At 41.3% G+C, this 23,364-nt stretch overlaps 1 protein-coding gene across 1 annotated transcript in view; it reads left to right on the top strand.

Annotated features, from left to right (window-relative positions):
- Positions 1–1,854: 1,854 nt before the first annotated feature.
- The window catches only part of LOC134068821 (dual specificity protein kinase CLK1-like), a 60,183-nt gene continuing 38,673 nt past the window's right edge, over positions 1,855–23,364 (top strand). The window contains exons 1-4 of the mRNA XM_062524599.1: positions 1,855–2,265; positions 2,709–2,799; positions 3,376–3,445; positions 12,417–12,533. Coding sequence (XP_062380583.1) covers positions 2,077–2,265; positions 2,709–2,799; positions 3,376–3,445; positions 12,417–12,533 — 467 coding nt within the window. The 5' untranslated portion in view covers positions 1,855–2,076. The remainder of the gene's footprint in view (positions 2,266–2,708; positions 2,800–3,375; positions 3,446–12,416; positions 12,534–23,364) is intronic.

Raw genomic sequence — 23,364 nt, 5'->3', positions numbered from 1 at the left:
ACTTAGTTGATGATTTTTTGCAGTTATGCTAACAATGCTAACTATGCTAACAATGCTAACTATGCTAAAAATGCTAACCAGGTTGATTAGCTAACTTAGCCAATCATTTCTAGCAGTTATGCTAAAAATGCTAACTATGCTAACCATGCTAACTAGTTAACTTGCTAGTGAGGACTTTTATTTTGAAACATTTGTTGCTAGGGTTTCCATGGTGGCCACTATCAGGAAACAAGAAGTTACTGCAGTATAATCATGTTGGTTGCTATGGAAACGGTCATAAACGCTTCATTTTAATGGTTGCTATGTTGGTTGCTAGGTACATGGAGGTTTCATGTAGTTGATGATAACTGACAGTGGGAATGGTTGAACAGTTAAATAGTTGAGTAGTTTCAATGGTAAATGGTTTAATAGTGTATTATTACGGTGAGGACTTTTATTTTGAAACAGTTGTCATTCTCTATCTTGTAGAGAAATATGATGAAAATTATTTTTTATGTGAAAGAAATGACATTTTGAAAGATTTTGGATATACATATGTGTTTTACATGATTTAATAGAACTAGTCCTTTTGATTACAATGGTAGGCCTATGTGTATCTCATTGATGGTATATAATATACTAAATTAAAAAAAAATCGTATGAGGAGGTCATTCAACACCAACATGAATGTTTGGCATGGGCACAAAAGGGTTCAATTGCATTTTTTTTTCTCAAAACAAGGTTGATGCCCCTGTAACTTTTGCCATCTTTGTGAGCATGTACAATTGCTTATATGTCGTAGCTGGTTCTAAGTCTACCATGAACGGTTGCGATTGTATGGCTTATACTCCAGGGCCCGTATTCACAAAGCATTTTATCTACCACTATGTAAGAGTTCTCCTATATTACATTAAAATATTTTTTATTATTTCTTAGTAAGAATAAATGACAACTCCCAAGACAAGATAAGAGCTCCGTGGCTATGGTTGACGTGCACAAGCTTGATTGAAGTGACCACCTTGAAAACCTCCCCTATGATGACGAGTCGAGTGACAGGTGACAGGTCTTACTCTAGCTGGTGAGAATTTCTACATGAGGTTGAGGTATTTCCCATTGTTTTCCAAGGGAAATGTTTCTTTGACATGCCTTGCACCCAAAAATACATTATTGCCCTTTTACAGTTATTAAGGGGTATTAGCAATAATGTCTCGCAAGAGAAAGAATAATATAATATCTTCATACACAAGTTTAATCTGATTGTGTGTGTGTGTGTGTGTGTGTGTGTGTGTGTGTGTGTGTGTGTGTGTGTGTGTGTGTGTGTGCGTGTGTGTGTGTGTGTGTGTGTTTTAATAATAAAATGAATATAATCGGAATTTGAACAATAAGTGTGCCACAAGACATTACAATTTACAGTGAAACAAGCATAATATCCACTATCTGGCCTTGACTGGAACAGGCTCAAGATGTGCTTACAGGATCCATGCCTTTTTTTAGAACAGCTGTCTATTCCTGGAGGAGAACCGACACTGTGCACAGCTAATATAGATTTCACATTTTTTCACAGCTATAAGATATTGTTGAATGTACTGTTTGCAAAGTTGACCAATGATTCAAGATGTTTAAGTCAGTAAGTTTAATCGGATTAATTTCATTGTTTGGAGTTTATCCAACTGCTTGGTCCTTTGACTTTTGCTTAGTTGCTTGAAATCCACTTCTCAGCTTCACAGATAGAACTGCTGTTGCTGTGTGGGTGCAGTAGTAGCAAATGGCTATTTATGATCGCTTGTCTCCAAGTGTCAGGGGATATGATCGTGTGGGAGTCATAAAAGCTAGATGCACTGCAGGGATCAAGTGTACCCACAGGAATACCCTGCAGGTTCTCAGGGAGTTGATAATGAATCTGATATGTTGCTAATTAAAAATGTTTTGCATATATATCACAGGGCATGAAAAGGTCGGCTGTCACATTAGGCTGAGTATGGATCGAAATCTTTGTCCTTAACCCATTTTGATCTGATCGAACAGTTTGTGAGGGACTACCTGGAGAACAGAAGCTTGGCTGGCAGCCTGGAGACTGGAGACAAGCGTGAATGGGATATGGGGTACGAAAAAAATAACTATCACTTTGCGTCCAAGGACTTGGAGCGCCATAGTGGCAGACAGAATGAGCAAGATTGCCATCATTTGAACAGATCTTCTGGACATCATGGATATAACCAACATAGCAATAGGACATGTCACCATGAACAATATCACAACATCGAAAACTGTAGGCACTCAGACTCGGTATGGGGATTTCCTTCCATCTCATTTTCGTCAGATTTAAGATAAGATATTTGGATAGGAGTTGTTACCTTAAGTATTTTAATCTGATACATGTGTTAATGCAAGAGAGATGCAATGTACTGAAATCAGGTCAGAGCTCACTTGAGAATGCCCAGTCAATCCAGTGAAGGAACAATGCCAATACCAAATAAATGCTTATACACGTATAAATCACTTTTATGAAAATGGTACTGCTGAACTATGTGGGATTTCCCTTGTGTGTACCTTGCTTCTTTGTTTTCTCTTTAATGGTGGCTGCATCCTGTCTGTCTCGGCGACCGCTGGCTTGTGGGGCTATCTGATCCCCTTCCTACTGGATGAATGATGCTGCTGCGGCTTCCCCAACTCTCATTGGTTTATGTTGCTCTTGGTGATGATGATGATGATGATAATAATAACCACAGAGGGCTTACCAAGAAACAAGAGCCACCAGTAATGGGGATGACGAGGAAAGCCACTTGATCTATCACAATGGAGACATGCTAACAGCAAGATGTACAGAATATCTCTCTCTCTCTCTCTCCCTCTCTCTCTGTAGCCTATACACAGTAATATACACACATGCATCATTTGTGTGATTTCCTTGTACATACACGGACTGTAAAGAGCATGGATGACTGAAATTGACCATGTAGCTTCAGCGATGAAGACTCGTAATGTAATTGGATGATTGAATAACCAATTTTCATTTTCAAATGTAATGAAACTGTACAACGTGTTCTCCACACTATATCTATATTACTACACTTTCACTATTGTAGACACTATGGTCTCTCTTCTGAGTGTTGATAGAGCTGACAGCTTCAGACTCGGACTTTGTACATATTAAACATTGAATAGTATTCAGTACCATGATCATCATCTGATTCCAAATAGTACAGTAGAACACATAACTGCAAAGAATCTGACTGCATCTTAAATGTCGTATTTATCCATTTTATTGAGCTTGGCTTAATTAATCCCACCAACCAAGCATTCATTACAAATCATAGAGTTGTCTTCTTTTACAGAAGCTTTGAATTTGTTTTCATGCATGTATTCCGCAGTTCTAATTCAAAATTCCACTTGCAGATGAAATTGTTGGTACATTAGGAGAAGGTGCTTTTGGAAAGGTGGTGGAATGCATTGATCATTCAATCAAGTAAGTGAGTTTTCGACTTTAAATAAATGCTGTCTTTTTTGTTTAATAATATCATGTTATTTTGTTTAATTAATTATTCACCCACTAAAAACAAAATCAGAAATGTAATTTAAGTATTTTGAATGTTGTCTTGAAGTAGCCTACAAAACACAGTAAATGGATGGCTAGTGATGTGTTAAGAAAGGAGAAAAAGGCCACACTGCATACAAAACACGTTTCGGTGTAGCGTCTTCTTCAGTGTGCTCAAGTGAATGAATGCTACACTGTAAAAACACAATGTTATTACGTTGAACTGACACATTTTGCCACAGCAATGAATTTATCCAATAGAATCATGTTAGATCAATGACGAGTAGGCTAAATGAGTGTATGAGCTCCCATCATAGTCAGCTACTCAGAAACCTCATAATCGTGTCAGGAAACAGTCTTCACGTCGGTAATGTGATTGTAGCATGTAGGAGCACCATGTTCGTTTCTTGTTGCATCCCTTGTTTTTTTAGTGGTTAGCGCACTACTCCTTACGTCATTAGCTGGGGCTGCAATTGGACGACAGGTAGGAACAGGCACCTGTATAGGCACCTCGGGTCCTTAGCCAGGTAGCTTTCCCGGCTGCTAGCCCGATAGAGTGTGTGTGTGTGTGGTGGCGTTTGGGTGCCGTGTCAAGGATCTACTGGTTGGGACTTTCTTGAGTGTTCCCCCGTGCCAGCAGTTAGCAGAATGTTCAAGGATTCAAGGATTTAAGGATTCAAGGAATTTTTATTGTCGTACCAGTTCACATTTACATGTTTGTGGTTCGAAATTAGTACTCAGGACCCGGTATAAAGCCATAGAATAATAGTAAAAAGAAAAACTAACACAATGCAATATGCACTAAGTGTAAAAGCAACATTGAGTGCCAAAGTGGCATGTGCAGTATCAATAAATAGATAAATAAAAATAGATAAAAGTGCATGTGCAAGTAAGGTCAGTTCAGAGGGAAGTGGGGGCGGGTGCTCCGCAGAGCATGGCTGGAGCTTAACTGTGCGTTCAGACCAAGACCGTCAAAAGCGTCAAGAGCGCCGGAAATCATTCATTTTCAATGGAGAGTCGGCGTTACCGGCGTCAAAAGCGTTCTGGGCGTGAGCGTGGCTTCATGAGCTTCACGGGCGTCAAAAAAAAGTTGAACCTCAGTCAACTTTATGGTAATGAGCTATGACACGGTTCGGCGTCAACTAATCAAAATGTCAAACTCGCGGGTTTGCTGCTTGTGGTTTGTTCAAATGTTTCACGTCATGGCTTTGACGCTTTCGGCGCTGAACTGGGTGGAGCGTCGGGCTATGAGCTTCACCAGCGACTTTGACGCTTTTGACGGTTTTGGTCTGAACGCACAGTTCAGGGAAGAAGCTGTTTCTGAGCCTGGTGGTCCTGCTCTGGATGCTCCTCAGCCTCCTGCCTGAGGGGAGGGGTTGAAAGAGTCCATATGCAGGGTGTGTGGAGTCCTTCATGATGCTATGGGCTCTGCTCCTGCAACATGTTGTGTAGAGGTCTGTGGTAGTGGGGAAACTGCTTCCCACAGTCCTCTGGGCAGCCTTCACCACTCTCTGCAGAGCTTTCCTCTCAGCAGCAGTGCAGCTACCGTGCCACACAGTGATGCAGGTGCAGATGACACTCTCCACTGCGCCATGGTAGAAGCTCCTCAGGACTGAGCTCCCAAGTCCAGCCCGCCGCAACTTCCTGAGGAAGTAGAGACGCTGGTGGGCCTTCTTGACAAGCCGGGAAGTGTTGGTGCTCCATGTGAGGTCCTTAGTGATGTGCACACCCAGATACCTGAAGCAGGGGACTACTTGTGGGGGTGTTGTGGATCTTGAAGGAATCAGATTTGAATCAGATTCGTCTGCAGTCTGAACGCGGCCTTTGGGACAGGGACAATAGTGGCAGTCTTTAGGCAGGTGGGGACAGATGCCAGTGACAGTGAGATGTTAAAAATGTCTGCCAGCACCTCAGACAGCTGGTGTGCACAGTCCTTCAGTACTCGCCCAGGAATATTATCAGGGCCAGCAGCTTTGCGAGGGTTAATCCCTTTAAGGCCGCGTTCAGACTGCAGACGAATCTGATTCAAATCTGATTCCTTCTCATATCCGATTTTTAGGGCTGACTGTTCACACTGCCTTTAGCAAGTGTCCAAAACGGATATGGCTCTGTTCAGACTGGGTCACATCAGTAACAGATCTGACAGGTTGCTGCAGCAATGAAAACAAACATTTCTGCCATCAGGAGGAAATACTTGCTAATTTGATGTGATTAAACATAGAACAATACAACTAGGTGAGTGTTCATTGAATGCATGCATACATGTGCGCATTTGCGCGACAGAAACCGAAACTAATCAGTGGCAAGCTCCGCTTCAAACTGTTGGAAGGCTATTTAATTATTTAACGACATTTAATAGAACAATGTGGATTCTTGCAACTTCCATAGAAACAGAGCAGAGACTGTATAATGCTCTATTTAGCATTGAGTATTGTTAAAGGAATATTTCGGTATTTTACACTTTAAGCCCGTTTTCTGTTTTCCCTAGCATGCAAACGATTGTTTGACACCAACATTTCGACGATTGAGCCTGTGTCTGCAATTTGGCAGCTTTAGAATCTTCTCTGCATGGCTTTAACATTGCTCCCTATGTGCATAAACTACTCTGTCCTTAAAACACCCCTAAACGTTCGTTTTAAAAAATGTGCAACTCACCGAATGGTTACTGGTCTTCAACGATATTCTGTAGCAAGTTTCGCAGCGAAATTCAACTTCTGTTGTGTTATATTAGGCATTTTGTAAATCCTGGAACTACTTTTTCAGATCACCCTACAACCGTGTATAAACTTCCGCTCTGTATTTGAATCTGAAGATTACACACTCCAGACCACTAGACGATGGCGGAGTAATATCAACGAGCAATGAGTCTTACTATAGAAACCAATGGGATTTACAAAATGCCTAATATAACACAACAGAAGTTGAATTTCGCTGCGAAACTTGCTACAGAATATCGTTGAAGACCAGTAACCATTCGGTGAGTTGCACATGTTTTAAAACGAACGTTTAGGGGTGTTTTAAGGACAGAATAGTTTATGCACATAGGGAGCAATGTTAAAGCCATGCAGAGAAGATTCTAAAGCTGCCAAACTGCAGACACAGGCTCAATCGTCAAAATGTTGGTGTCAAACAATCGTTTGCATGTTAGGCAAAACAGAAAACGGGCTTAAAGTGTAAAATACCGAAATATTCCTTTAAGTCACGTTTAATATAACATGGTCAAAAGACATAGCCGTAACGTTGCTCCACAACTCGAAATAGGTGGGCGGTCACGCACGTGAAGTCACGTCACGGACATTCAAATCCGATCTGAGTGTTGGGAGCTGTTCAGACTGAGACGCATCTGTCCATATATCCGATACGAATGCGATATGAAACTACCTCCTGGATGTGGTTTGCAACCGTTTAGCAAAAATCGGATTTCATGTGACCTGTCAGTGTTCAGACTTCAAAAGTGACATCCGATACAAATCTGAATGGGCTAAAAATCGGATTTTGGCTGGCAGTCTGAACGCAGCCTAAGGGTCTTACCCATGTCAGCTGCGGACACACTGAGGGGCGTGTCACCAGGTGGTGGAGTGAGTCTGATGGAGCCAGGGGTGTCAGGATCCTCGAAGCGGGCGTAGAACCTGTTGAGTGTATCCGGCAGGGAGGGGTTATTTGGGCATTGTGCCTTTCTGGTGTTATAGTCTGTGATGCACAGTAATGCTCTTCCGTTCTTGTGGACAAAGCATCTAGCTGGATAGCGTGACTGCGAATCGAGGTGTTTGGGATGCATGTACATCTCCATTGACAACTGGAGAATAAGCCATAAAATCGTAACCGTCCATGGTAGACTTAAAACCAGCTACGATGTGACTAAGCGATTATACCTGCTCATATAGATGTCAAAAGTTAACGGGGCATCAACCTTGTTTTGAGAAAACAATGTTTTATTCGCGATTTAACGAGAAAGTACTACACTACCCAACACCCTACCGTGTAAAACTGGTGAAAGCAGAGCCTTTGATTGGTAGAGATCGCCATAACAGTTGTTCTAGAGATGTGTCTGCTGCTAGAACTGTGTGGCATTGGCCTGGTCTCTAATCTGAGCTGCTGTTAACATGCCATTTCTGAGGCTGGTGACTCGGATGAACTTATCCTTCGCAGCAGAGGTGACTCTTGGTCTTCCTTTCCCGGGACGGCCAGTTTCTTTGTAGCGCTTGATGGTTTTTGCGACTGCACTTGGGGACACTTTCAAAGTTTTCCCAATTTTTCGGACTGACTGGCCTTCATTTCTTAAAGTGATGATGGCCACTCGTTTTTCTTTTCTTAGCTGCTTTTTTCTTGCCATAATACAAATTCTAACAGTCTATTCTGTAGGACTATCAGCTGTGTATCACCCCTGACTTCTGCACAACACAACTGATTCCCAACCCCATTTATAAGGCAAGAAATCCCACTTATTAAACCTGACAGGGCACACATGTGAAGTGAAAACCATTTCAGGTGACTACCTCTTGAAGCTCATCAAGAGGGGAGCGTACCTATGTTCCCCAGGTCCTATGTTCCCCGGGTCCTATGTTCCCCACTTTGTATGGGACCGGGGAACATAGGACCCTTTTTTTTAAAAAGGGTCCTATGTTCCCCACTTCTTCCCAAAAAGGGTCCTATGTTCCCCTCTTAGTATGGGACTGGGGAACATAGAACCCTTTTTCAAAAAAAGGGTCCTATGTTCCCCAGGTGACCAGGGGAACATAGGACCCTTTTTTTAAAAAAAAGGTCCTATGTTTCCCGGTCCCATACAAAGAGGGGAACATAGGACCCTTTTTTTGAAAAAAGGTCCTATGTTCCCCAGTCTATTATTATGACCGCCACACAGCGAAGCGGCGGGTAGGTCAGGTTTAGTCAGATTTGTGTTTTTTTTTTCACACGCGCAATTTTCCGTCAAGAAGTTCCGGGCCACTGAAAGACCGGGGTGCATGAAACTTGGTGCACATGTAGCCCCACAAGCATAGCATGGAACCATTGTTTTTCGTTTTGATCCATCGCCAACTCAACTGGACCCCTGTGAGGAGGGTGGAATGAAGAATATATCGTAAATAAATAAATATTTACCTTGAAACACAGGGGGCATAGTGACTCCTATGTTAAATTCCCATAGAAGCAGGAAGATTTTTCATGTTTTTATTTCTAAAGGCCAGTTATTTCATGGATCCAGGATACTATGCATCCTGATAAGTTTTCCTTTGCCTTTGGAATCAAAATAGCCCCACATCACCACATACCCTTCACCGTACCTAGAGATTGGCATGGTGTTTTTTCCAGTTAGCCTAGGCCTATTAGCCTGTTTGATTTGCATTAAGCTCAATGAAATATGTGGTGATGTGGGGTTATTTTGATTCCAAAGGCAAAGGGAAACTTGATCCATGAAATAACTGGCCTTTAAAAATAAAAACATACGTAAAATATTCCTGCTTCTATGGGAATTTCACATAGGAGTCAAATACTTATGCCCCTGTGTTTTAAGGAAAACATTTATCTATTTATGAATAATTGATGTCCTTAAAGGTTGGATTTGTACTCATTTTTTTTAATTTAAGGCATTAAGATACTGTACATTTTTAAAAGGGTATTTCATATTCCTCTTTTCAGTCAACTTTAGCATGGGGTCAAATACTTATTCTCCCCACTGTATACATGTATGTGTGTGTGTATGTGTGTGTGCCTGCATGTGTGTGCATGTATCTTTATGTGTTGTTTATGCGTGCGTGTGCATAGTGTACAGTCGCTTAATGTACACATATTAATTTATTGTATGGTCCCTCAATTACACAAAACTTGGCATACATTCAGAGGGTGTCGTAATTTTCCATGCAGTTTTGAACCTGTCAACCAAAGATACCTGCAAATACAATGCCTCATTTTTGCTTTTTCATTTTTAACTAGGTGGCTCTATACATGAAATGAGTGGTTATGGGATGGGTTGATATGGTCCTTTAAGACCAACATACAAAAAAAGGTGGTCCAACATGTCCAACAAGTTTCGTGCACCCCGGTCCCGGGAATCCTTGACGGACAATTGCACATGCCAAAAAAAAAAATCTGACTAAACCTGTGCTGTAGGGCGGTCATAATAATTTTACCAACAAAAATTAAAAACCAACAGAAGTAGCACAAACAATGCACAGTTAAATTATCAGCCTAATTGAATTGAATTTCCCCTTAGGGATCAATAAAGTATCTATCTATCTATCTATCTACTGTATCTATCTATCTATCTATCTATCTATCTAATACTCACTTACTCTGCCTCACAACAGGAGAGTCTTTCACCTACCACTCACAAAACATTTTACAATCAAAGAGGGATGCAGTGGGTGAGACTGGTAAAGTTCAGTTTCTCACAGCGGGGAACATAGAACCCTTTTTCAAAAAAAGGGTCCTATGTTCCCCGGGAGACCTGGGGAACATAGGACCCTTTTTCAGAAAAAGGGTCCTATGATCCCCTGTATGTATTGCAACCGGGGAACATAGGACCCTTTTGGGGAAAAATGGGGAACATAGGACCCTTTTTCTGAAAAAGGGTCCTATGTTCCCCGAGCGGGGAACATAGGACCTGGGGAACATAGGACCCGGGGAACATAGGGATGACCCCCATCAGGGAAATGCAGAGTGTGTGCAAAGCAGTAATCAGAGCAAAAGGTGGCTACTTTGAAAAACTAGAATATAAGGCATATTTTCAGTTGTTTTACACTTGTTTGTTAAGTACATATTTCCATATGTGTTAATTCATAGTTTTGATGCCTTCAGTGTGAGTCTACAATGTCAATAGTCATGAAAATAAAGGAAACTCATTGAATGAGAAGGTGTGTCCAAACTTTTGGTCTGTACTTGAAACTTAAACATACATGGGGAAATATTCTTGGCGTCCAGCTAGCCATTTCGCTGTGGCGCGAACTTTTATGATATCATTGGCAAGGGGTCAATATTATATTATATAAATAGCCTACTGTATATAAATCTTTCTATTTCTTTATAAAGAATATGTACATTCCTTATTGTGTTTCAAATAAAGACAAGCTTTTTCTACGCCTTATTGTTAAAAAATCATTCACATTATATGATAGGAGAGCGATAAAAGGTGACCTTTTGGCGTTAAAGGCGATGCAATGAAAAATGTGGGTGCACCTACATTTTTTGGGAATCGATAAGAGAATTGATAAGCAATTGGATTGATAGGCAGAATCGATAATGCCATCGATATTGATAAAAACGTATCAATACCCATAGATGCTACCTAACTTACAGCTAATTCATCATGACAAGCTACATTGTTCCAAATAGGATAAATAAAGTGTCAGTCCTAGGCATGGTTGACATAGTAATCCCCCAAAAATGACTGAAAATAATGAGTTTACTAAAGATTACGTTCTGCTAAAATACCAGCTTTCATGGTCAGCTGAAGTGAACACACACACGTATTATATGACGGCTGTAACCTGTAACCTGCGTTGTGTTAAACCTGCGTGGTTCTGCCCTGCACATGCCCAGACTCAAACCCGCAAAACAGCAGTACCTCGGATCGGGAGTTGAGCATGTTGGCAATCAAGCTAAAAGCCCAGGCTTTTCATTTTCACAAATCCCTTAACCAATCATATTGCCCGAAAGCCTATGATGTGACAAAGTTTTCATTACAGTTTTTCTCAAATGCTAAAACACATTTCACAAACGTTTCCTCCATGTTCCCCAATGTCTAAACACAATACCCTTTTCTAAAGCTACATAAGCACAACCACACCTTCTCACTTCAAAACTCAAACTTTCACACCAAAAGAGCAGCTCGAAGCTTTCAAAAATGTAAACACTATACACATCATTAAACACTACAGCAAAACAATTTAAAACACAATGCTCAATTTGTGAGAAGGTTCTTTGTTTCATAACTGCTAATGCATATTTTTAAACAACTTTAGAGTAACAGATCTTCTTAGATCTCTGCAGAGGATTAGGCATTTGCAGAGTTCTTTTCCAAAACGCTATATCCACCATTTTACTAATGAATTCTCATAAATATATTTCTAAAATGTTGTTTTTCAAGTAATCTCAGTGAAACTGTATTGGGTTATGTTTAGTAATACTGTATGAATGCGTGCACAACAAATGGCATGAATGAGGAGCTGTCTTTGACTTGTTTGTTTATTAAAACTAATGAATGATGGACCGTTTTGATTGAACTATTGCACTGAATGGCAGTGCATCATTGGTTGGTAATTAAAATGGGGGTGTCTATGAGGGTGCGAGTATTTAAGTTAGGTTGTAACCTAGCATCCATTGAGCCCATTGAAGAAGGCGCTTTGCCAAACTGCATTTGTGCAAACCTTTGTATGCAAAGTGCGGCCTTTTTTCTCCTTTCATATCAGTTTGGCCTATAACTCTAAAAGACGAATAAGACACTGAATGAGGACTGTTCCTAACATACAGTTATTTGCGATGTAAGTGTGTCATGGAAGTGTGACAATAATTTAACTGATATTAGCATATTATTACACTATTGGCTCCAGTAATTACTTTATTAAAAAGGATTTTTTTAAATGACAATGACAATAATGTATTGGTTCAGAAATGCTATTCACTGTTGGCAAAGCTATTATATTATAGGCTTTATTAAATTAAAAACAGCCAACATAAATGTTACATTGGTTACCTGCAATTTTAAAACAAATAGAAATTATAGTGCAAAGGAAGTAGAGAAATGGGAGTGATGCTATGTCTTTCCATGTTTCTATTGTTTAAATGAACTTCACATTAGCAATCTGAAGAATTCAGACCGAAGTTGAGTGAGTTTCAAATTCTCTGAATTGAGTTTAAATACACTGGAATATTTGAATGTTAAATGTCATCTGTATCTCCCTGTTGAAAGTGACTGTGCCCATGTGGCCATGAAGATTGTAAAAAACATTGACAGTTACCGTGATGTTGCCATGTCTGAGGTGGCAATATTGAAGAAGATGAATACCCTGGATTCTGACAATCAATAGTAAGTCTTTGTAGCCACAATCATCTTGAATAAATTGACAAATAAAGTGAATCAAGAATGTGCTTACATTAAGCTGTACAAAACCCCTTTTAAAGTATTTCAGCATAATTAATAATGATTGATGATGATTTCTCATTCTAAAATGGATAGTTCTAGTCCTTGATTATGATTGGCTGTTCGAAGTGGTTAAAAACTGCTGCCTCTGCCCAGTGGTTTGGTTTCAGCTCCAATGAGAGCAGCTCCAATGTTAGATCTATGACCCTATTTTGCCTTCTTTTTCAAAAAAAAAACGAAATTGTTCCTTTTGTTTCATAAACGGACTACAACTAGAAGTCACGTGACTTTACCATGTGATGTTACTCACCTTATTAGCCTACCCACAATCCTTTGCAGCAATGTCGTAACAGCTGTGAAAAGCAGGGGGTCAGGATTTGACTGATTAGCTTCGCCGATTAGCAAGGCACTTCCTCGTCGCCATTTTCCAGAAATACATCATGTCCGGTGCCGTTTCTCCTCCTGCTGATCAGATGCTGATTGGTGGCTGTTCCACTCTCAGCTCATGCACAAGCAAAGTGTGGGCATGAGCTCTCCTTCTGTACCTTACGTCAATCAGTAACCCGCCACTTAATTGGGTAAGCAAAACGGCACCGGAAACAAGCCCCTTGAAACGCCATGTTGAAGCCTGAAAAAATCGTTCAATTTTGGCATTTTTCTCTAGCTTAACATTCCCATTGAAATGAATGGGGGCGGAACTTGTTCACTTTCTCCAGTTCTTATAATACCTCCATGGTGAAAAGTAAACAAAGATTGCAGATGACACCTTTATGGCTGCTAAATTTCTTGAAATGTGATTTGTTTGACAACATTGTGCTTAGATTTGTCAAAACCTATGAGAAATAAAAACTGTTTATACTGATTATGCAATTTTTGTAACCACTATATCCACACGTGTATTTGTTGCGGAGACCTCAAATATTCGCTCAACATTAAAGGAACACGCCACCCCCAGGTGAAATTGGGTCACTCCCCGCAGTCCCTAGAGTTGGATGAGTGAGCCAAAGCGTTTTGTAGCCGACCCAGCCACTGTCCTAATCTAGAAACGCCCCGTTAGCCTTATCTTAGCATAGTCGCTGTATTCCAAAGTGTCCAGTTAGCATGTCGTTGCAAAAGTGAATCAAATAACTCAAGATTTTTTATAATTATTTCTCGTAACCTGTACATTCACATCGAGTGCAAATACCAATGCAAATTCACACGAAGGTATTTACTAGACCAATTTAGATTTGGAACTATTTTCGGGCATAACACTGGCAAAGCACCGCTGCCAGGCGCAAAGACACCACACAGCACTGAAAACCCTCAACTTCCGTCAATACGTTAGCAATGTATAACCAAAGCCATCGATATCTATCGATGGCTTTGTGTATAACCTAAGGAAGTGTAGCGCCGAGGAGAGATGAGACAGGGGATGTCGTTTCAAACTCCGGTAATTTATTCTTGCTAATAAATTGTACAGACTAGCACAAGGGCAGCAGGAGGTGTCCACTCAAAAACAACAAACTCACTGCTAAATCACGTCAATCCCTCGTCAATCACTCTACACAACTCACTCGCACGTAATTCACTTCAACTCTGATAAAACCCCTTATTATAATCCCTCCCCTATCAATAACTAACCTATCTGATCCCCTAAATATTCCCCCCAATCATCAGAACTGATTGACACATTCTATGACACAGGAGGGAGAGGGAGACAGACACACACACACACACACGCGCGCGCGCGCGCACAGACCGGGAAAACAGGAAACACCATAGGGGGGAGACACAGGGGAAACAAACAGAGCAGTCCAACAGGGGGCGATAGCCTCGGCGCTACAGAAGGATAGAAATTATAGGCTACTTACAGGCACGGATGATGAACACTGTTCTGCCTCTGTACTGAAAATGTATGGGACGGCTGTATCCTTCAGATGTAACAGCATCTTTCTCGTAGCATAGGCTACGTGCACTTTCTATTGGTAGTCCTCCGGTTAGAAAATTATGCTCATTGCAAACACAATATCGATTGATTTTATCCACTGTATAGTTGGGTCATCTATAACAGTTCCGTGACCGTGGAGAGCGAAGGTTCGTTTCTCACTGGATTTGTCATCTTTAAAGGTTAAAGAAAAAAAATAGCCGGGGTGCCCCTCTCAAAAATGTGGGGAAATTTTTTGAGAGCCCTATATCCAAAATGGCTGCCGTCAGCCAAGCTGAAAATCAACTTTTTAATGGGTTTGCCCACAGTGCTGCATAATACATGGTTTCTGAGACTTTTTGGGTCAAGAAATTCATAAGAAATGAAGATTTATTGATTTGACCCATTTTTGACCTTCAAATTCAAGATGGCCGCCAATTTATGGCCCTTTCAATGTCAATTTTTCAAAATCGTCAAAGAACCTTAATATCATACAATATAACACTTTTCAATGGCATAACATATCTCTAAAGTTGTCTTCTGCAGTAGTTTAACAAAGCATACTTCACTCCCAACCAGTTAGTCCCACATCTAAGTGATGTGCGAACACTCTCCCACTCTAATGTTTCCGTTTCCATGGTTTCATATGAACATTCCGTGCTGCATTGAGGCACTTTGTCTGAGGTTAGTTCTTAAATACTCAACATTATTTACTAGTCCAAAGAGAATTTTGTCATTATAAATGTATGACAGCAAAGAGATAATGTTATGAGCAGAAGTTATTATTGGTAATTAATACAGAAGTTACATAGATACAGATAATACAGTACATACATAAGTTGTGTAAGTTCAGTAGTGTAGCTAGCTAGCTAGCTACAGTTTACTGTAGGCTATATGAATAGGGTTTACAACACTGCTAGTTTCAACTCCAATAGACCTACCTTAGCTGATGTCTAGTTTCTATTGGTACTTTAAAGTAGTTTTTTTTTTCTTTTTTAGGTTTATATGAATATAGCTTGAAACGAGGCACAATGTCCTATGAATGTGTACTGAAATGTGGCAAACCTTGTGAGTCATCTGACAAAATCAGCCAAGGAAAATGGGACAGCTTACAATGCAAAGCCCAAAACTGGTCAGGGCTTGATAAATTCGGTCATGTTTACACCACCACTTTGTGGCAAGATGGGCCAGGGAATCAGTACATTCATCCGTCATGTTATATCTCCATCTCATCTTCAGTCAAGCTGGAAAAAGCTAGGCGGCGCATAAACAAAGACAGTGATATAGCCCAATGTTCAAGTTCTGAAATGCCAGCACAGAAGGCTCTGTGTGACAAAGAGTCAGAGGGACCATCACCAAAGCGCCTCCGTTCATCTGTGGGTGGGCCTCTCCACGACAAAACAAAGTGTGTGTGGTGCATGCAAGGTCAGGACCTGAGGCACCCAAATAGAGTGCGTAGCCAGCTGTTCAGAATAAATACACAGTCAGCATGGCGTGCCTTCAAGCGCCACACAGTCCTTATAGAAGACGAAGAGTTGAGGGACCATGTCACAAGGCTTATTGAGTCAACATCAGCACTCTCAGATCCTTTTGCAAATGACATCATGTACCACCATGCCTGTTGGGTGAAGCACGTCCACCATACAGATTTCAAGCCAGGTGAAGCAATGCACCTCCAGAGTGTGTCGTTCTCAGAGGCAATTTGTTCTTCAGACATGTGGATTCTGTCATCTTTGTTGAGCGTGAGATCCGATCACTACAGTCTCTTTTAGCGGACTATAAACGCATAGTCAGTGAGTATGGTTATGCAGTGGGCGATGTGAAATCGTCTTACATCAAGCACCAGCTCATTAAAGAGTATGAAGAAAAGATTGGCTTCAAAGAGAGAAGTGAGCTTAACAAAAGTGAGTGGGTCTATGATGTTGCAGGAGGAGGTGATTACATTGAGGCTGCAGTCTCATCCCTTGGCATCAGTGATGAGCAGCTCCTCCAGAACTTGGCACCACGGCTATCAAAGATGATCAGAGACACACCTACTGTTCCCTGGCCACCTTGCATTGATCATCTTGAAGAAGATGAACAGTTGTGTGAGTTGCTGTTGAAGCTTTTGACTTGGCTAAAACAGCCTCAGAGAAAAACTGCTGACCTCAGTCCAGCTACACTTAGTCTGGCCTCCATGATCACCTACCACATTACTGGACAGCGCACTACGACTTCTATCAATCTGGGTGTAAATGTCCATGGCATGACTCGGAGTAAAGATCTGGTAGACACTCTACACAAGAGTGGTGTCTGCATCAGCTATGCAGACACGCTGTTCCTTTATGACCACTGGGCTTTGATGGATGTAGAGGCATCAGCAACCTGCCCACAAGAGATTGCAGATGGCAAGCCAGCTATTGTTATTATCGACAATGATGACTTCAAGATTGACACCCTGACAGGCAACTCGACAGGAGCCCATCGCACAAATGTTATGTATGTGCAACCAGAGAGCTATAACAAGAAACCAGATGAAGTTCCTGCTGCAAGACTCTTGAAGAAGAAGGAAATCTCTGCACAGCTGAGGCAAAAGTGTGCAGAGCTGACAAAGGTCCATCAGTATAGATGCCCACCTGGTAGCAAGAGTGAGCCACCAGCTCGTCCCACGGTAGATCTACCAGTGAATGGCACAGCTCCACAGCGTGCTCGCTCTGTCATACATGCACTGTCTCGCATAGACACTGATGGTTCAAGACCATCACCTCAAGAGCAGCTGGTTCCGGGATACAGTGGTGCTCAGTCCTGCCATCATCTACCACACAACAAGAGCAAGCCTTACTACCACACAACCTACAATGAACCTCCAAGCAAGTCAGTGGTGCATGACATTATGACTAAACTAGTGAATGCCATGCACAAGAAGAATATTCCATTCTCCTTTCTTGTTGGTGACCTGCCCACCTATAAGACGATTGTTCAGCTCAAGGCAGAGAATGCGCAAATGTTCAAGGACATCATCCCAATCCTCGGTGCTTTCCATCAACAGATGTCCTACATCTATGCTATCTACAAGAGATTCAAGGGCTCTGGAATGGCAGACACTCTGGTTACAGCAGGGGTAGTAGTGGAGGGGTCTGTAGACCAAGCACTACGAGGGAAGCACTACAGGCGGGGCGTGCGCTGCATCCTGCTCTGGAGAGAGGCTCTTATCCATAGACGACTAGCTAAGATTCTTGAGCATGAAGAGTTATCTATGGACATCAAGGAGAATCTCAAGACCCTGCGCAATGCACTCACTGAAACTCAGGAGGCTCTACAGAAAGCTCACAAGGATCTTGAGGAGGATGGTGATATAAAGGAGCTGATCAACAGAGTTTATGAGGAACCTGGCACAGACATGGGGGACTTTTGGGTCTCGTTCCTAGACATGACCGACCCACTTGTGCAGTGTCTTGATGCATGTCATGCTAGAAATGGTACAGAGTACCTACTGTCAACATACAACATGTTGCCTGGACTGATGGCATACGACAACCATGATTATGGAAGGTGGTTGCCAGATTATTGGGCAATGCTCTCTTCGCTGTCAGATGAGAAAATGGAATTCTTCAACATTCACTTCACCCAGTCAATGACAGGGCTACCTTACTCCTGTCAGCCCCTCGACCTTTGGATAGAAACAACTATGAATCTGAACTCGAAGCTAAAGCAAGGATGGATTCAGCTTCTACAGAATGAGAAGCAACTGTTCTCAACAACAAGAAATGCAAACAATGTTGCAAGGGTGAAGTCTACTGTGAAACAGAGCCTCAAGTGCCAGCGCCGCCATAGGAAGCATGTTGAGTGCCAGCCAGCAAGGATGAAGAAGGATGAGCAGGCAGTTCAGGACCTGCTGGCATGCATGAAGGATTTTGAAGCTGAGCCCTTTGACATCTCTTCACCTACACTGAGGTTGCTACAGTCTGGTCTGGTCGCCTCACCAGAGTTACTGCATGACCTAAAGACTGCACTTCCAGATGGCCAAGCTCAGATTGAAACCTTCCTGAAAGAGCGAGTGTTCTCAAAGATCAAGCCTCTCGCTGCAACCATCCACAGGAATAAGAGGCGAAATTTTGCTGGAGAAATGATCTGTACGCCATCTGGTGTTCATATGAAGGTTGCCCATATGGAGAGATCGGGGCTGGCAGCCATAGTGGACCTTGCAGAGGGATCAGGTATGATCCAACTTGTGTCAGTCCTTGAGAGGAGAGTGACTCAGGAGTGTCTTTCACTCTACAATGTAGATGGGTCAATGCGCAAGACTGTGAAGAGCAAGTTGTTAGAGCTCTTCAAGCTAGACCCTGTAAGTGAAAAACCAAAAGACCATGTTAGCCTTGTGGACATGGGGCTGATCTGGCGGCTTGCCACTCCTACACCTGAAGACCGTGAGTCTCGGAGGCGGGACGGTTCAGATTACCACTGGGGTGACTACTTGGATAAAATCTGTGTTATGATCTTCTCACGCCACGCCAATGCATACCTAATACTTCTTGTCAATGACATATATGACCTTCCTTTCAGCATCAAGGATGATGAGCATGATCGTCGGGCAGCAAAACATCCAAAAGGCCCAAATGTTTTCCCCAAGGCTGAAGACAGGTTCCCAGGTGCCGCTGAGTTCAACCAATTCATGGTTAATTCCAGAAACAAGGTCAGACTACAGAAACTTGTAAAGGAACAGCTGAAAAGACAAGTGGGTCAGGTGCAGGGTGATATCATATACTGCGAGGGAGAAACGTCAACAAACCTGAACACTGGCATGGCTAATGGGGACTATGTCTTCAAACATCCAGAAGCAGATACAATGCTGCTCTCTGCCTATGCAAAGGTGAGAGCCAGTAAGTACACTGGACCTGTTGTTTTAGACTGTGAGGACACAGATGTGTATGTCCAAGCAGCATACGTCTCGCAGCAAGTCAGAGGTGATCTGCTGATTAAACGCAAGCATGCTCTAATCAACTGCCGTGCCATGCTCTCGAAAGAGGTTGCCGATATCATCATACCTCTCCACGTGATCACTGGCGGTGACCACACCTCAGGGTTTTATGGGCATGGGAAGAAGAAGGTGTTGGAAAAGGTGAAGATAAATTCTGAGGCAAGAGAGCTCCTGGGACAAGTGGGTAAGAGTCTGGAATTGAAACATGAGGTCAGAGCAGATATGAAGACATTTGTCCTCTCCATCATATATGCTGAGAGTGCAGATGCGAGCTGCAGGCAGGCCAGAGTGTCCAAATGGCACAAACTGAAGAATAAGTGTACGATCCGTCTCCCACCTGATGACGACACTTTGAATCTTCATATGGAAAGGACAAACTACATTGCATATTGCCAGCTCCGTTACAACCTGCAAGAGCATCCTTCTCCCATTGGCCATGGCTGGGAACTAGTGAATGGAATGTGTCGACCAGTGCGTCACACCCTGCCCCCCTTGCCCCAGCAGCTCACACCTCATGACTGCTCAGATGAGAGTAGCTGTGATGATGAGAGGAGTCAGTGTGGAGATTCTACAGATTCAGATGGAGAGTTTTAGTTAATTCAATAAATAGATACAATACATCATTTATTTATTATTAATTTGTTTTGAATTTGTTTAAATTGTTAAATTGTTTTATATTTAGAATATATCTATATAGATATTATATCTAGAATTGTTGGGAGATTTGTTTTAAAAAGCCTTAAACCATTTACCATATTGAAAGTTGCTTTGGCTACACATTAAAACAACTATTAATTTAACAACTCCAAGCTTAAGAATCTTCTCGGTCTCCCTGCTTTCATTGGTTCCATTCCAGATATCTGATGACCTATGTGTATGATGTAATTGTGCTGTCCATAACTGAACTCGGTATGAGCAGACCTTTCATTTGAGCCTAATATTAAGGTTCTTTGACGATTTTGAAAAATTGACATTGAAAGGGCCAAAAATTGGCGGCCATCTTGAATTTGAAGGTCAAAAATGGGTCAAATCAATAAATCTTCATTTTTTTTATGAATTTCTTGACCCAAAAAGTCTCAGAAACCATGTATTATGCAGCACTGTGGGCAAAACCATTAAAAATTTGATTTTCAGCTTGGCTGACGGCAGCCATTTTGGATATAGGGCTCTCAAAAAATTTCCCCACATTTTTGAGAGGGGCACCCCGGCTAATTTTTTTCTTTAACCTTTAATGATGACAAATCCAGTGAGAAACGAACCTTCGCTCTCCACGGTCACGGAACTGTTATAGATGACCCAACTAGTAGCTAGGGCCGAATTCGGGAAAATTGAGCACTTCTGGAAAAGTTTTTGAATTTTGGCAGGGTGTTAGGTATAGGCCTAAGGTTTAAAAAAATCCATGGATACAAGTTGGGGTGGCACCCCTAGTGGCAGTTATGCATACAGTCCAAAATGGCCCCCACCGAAAAGAGAAAAGGTTATATCTCAGCTTCCTTTTAGGGATGTTAACCGGTGACTGTTTGACCGATGGTTGACCGTATCCACGTTAGCCGACCAAAGTTGTCGCTAGTCGGTTAAAAAAAAAAGAGGCATCTTTAAATTAGGCTAAAGACAGTGGACTAAACGCTACTACAGCTAGCCATCTCATTCCAAGAATATATTTTTTGCGTGAAGTTAACCAATTATCCCTCACACTCAATTTTTCATAACGCCTGCTTGTAGGCTAGGCTACGTAATAAACCAATAAAAACATTTGGCACGAGGTCACAGCGGTGGCCGGTGCGTCTTTTGCAATCTGGAAGTGCGCTGTTTTATCCATTGGTTTTTATCGTGTTGCAGTCTAGGCAACTTTCCGCATAAGATGGGCTTAGATTTGGAAAGACATTACATCTACATTTCAGGAAGGGTCATCAATGGTAACAGATAAGGTAATGATCATCTTTCGTTATTATTGTTAGCACTTCCTCAAACTAAGCTGCGTCTCTTCGGAGCTGTCATTTTCATAAGTGAGCCGCGGCCATTTCAGCTTCAAATGAGCTTCTAACGCTAGACAAACGCCTTTATTTGCAACGCGATCACCTTGTACCCAAACCATTTTCGGAGCAAAGGAACCATTTGTCCTCCACAAGCTCCTTGGTTTGCAGGACTCATGTTTGGCGCTATAGGATTTAAAAAAGTGACGTGAGTGAAAGGGCGACGCCGGGGCTGTGTGTATGAGCGTGGGACAGAGAGATGAGAGTTGCGAAATTGCGTGGCTGTTATTTCAAATAGCATAATTTATTTTAAACGAATCGGTTAACCGGTTTCAACCGGCTAATGAGCCTCGGTGGTCGGTCAAGAACATTTTTAGTTTTCGCCATCCCTACTTCCTTTACTCTTAAATTGTTGTATAATGTATTCTTTCTACTTTGCTTGATACAAGGAATCCTTTTCTGATATATCCATCTTATTGTAAGTCAATTTCCATGTTAAATCTATTATTAAAGTAATATTTAGCTCAAATAAACTGTCAATATCTCTGAAAAAGTCACACTGAAATATTACTCAGGACCCTAGACCATATTTTTACCTCCAAGGTATTCTTTTTTTGTTGATTGGACAGGTCACTATCTCTATAGTGTCAAAAATCACATGTTGGGACCATAAGGACTATTGTTGAGGCTTTAAATAAGCACTTCAGAACTATGCCACAGTGAAAAGTTATTTGGCTTTTAGTCAGGCAGCCATGGGGTCACACCTGTTTTTTTGGCAGAACCTAGTAGACTAGGGGTACCTCTTAAGATTCAGGAGGGTGCCCGGTGATATCCCTTGGGCAATTTTGTATATTAAGCCTTTCTTGTCGGAGACACTACAGGTGAATAGGGTAAAAAAAAAACAAGCAGATATCACAATGAAACTTCACCGGTTGATTGCTTAGATCAATATGAAAAATAAATGTATTACAAGTTTTCTGTAATTTAATGTTTGAATATGCAAATTAGGCATGGTGTAATTAAATATGCACTGATTTGCATTAGCTCAAAAAGATCAAATCTGAACATTGGCTAATGCCAGTTTCAATTTGTTCTTTTCATTTTGTTGACATAAGAGATGAAAAGTATCTTACAGAGGGAATTGTGGATATCTCATTCAGTTATTCAGTAAATCAGAAAATACTACCAGTATACAGTATAAAAATAATAAAATTTCACAAAAATCAGGCTAAGAATAATATTAACAACCCCCTCTGTAAAAACCTTCTAAACATGGTTAGGTATAAGACTGAAAAGTTTGTTGTATGTAGATGCTTGTGAAAAGAAGATTTTGTTGTGAAAGAGGAAACTCATCCATGGGTGCTATCTCTCACTTGGACTGTATTTAAGTACATTTTATTTGAGTTGATTTGCATTTGATAGGACAGTGATAGGAGGTATTTCCTATTTATTCATGATTTTGATGATATTTCATGATAGTTATCATTATAGTTATCGTTCTGGGTATGAACGGCGCTTAAGAGACATGCAAGTGAGAGATGCTAGCACCCATGGATGAGTTTCCTCTCTCACTGAGAACAAAATCTCCACTTCACAAGAATCTACAGTGCCTATAGAAAGTCATCATACCCTTTTGAAATAGTTGCTTTTTTTGTCTTACAGCCTGAAATCAAAACCCATTTTAAAAACGATCTTTTTCAGTTTTATTCACAAATTTAGCTGTACAACATCAAAATAATGAAAAAAAAGTCAACAGTTCTGAAAATTAATAAAAAATTAAAAACTAGAATAACAGGGTTGGAAAAGTCATCATACCCCTGACTTAATCAATCTGTTTGGATATGTCTATTATAGCTTTGCACACCTAGATTGGGGAATATTTGCCCAATCTTCTGTGCAGAATTGTTAAAATTCAGTCAAATTCTGTAGGGAATGGCGATG

Source organism: Sardina pilchardus, chromosome 21, assembly GCF_963854185.1.
Source record: "Sardina pilchardus chromosome 21, fSarPil1.1, whole genome shotgun sequence".
Classification (NCBI taxonomy): domain Eukaryota; kingdom Metazoa; phylum Chordata; class Actinopteri; order Clupeiformes; family Clupeidae; genus Sardina; species Sardina pilchardus.
The sequence above is the reverse complement of the archived record's forward strand: the minus strand, read 5'-3'. Positions and strand labels throughout refer to the sequence as shown.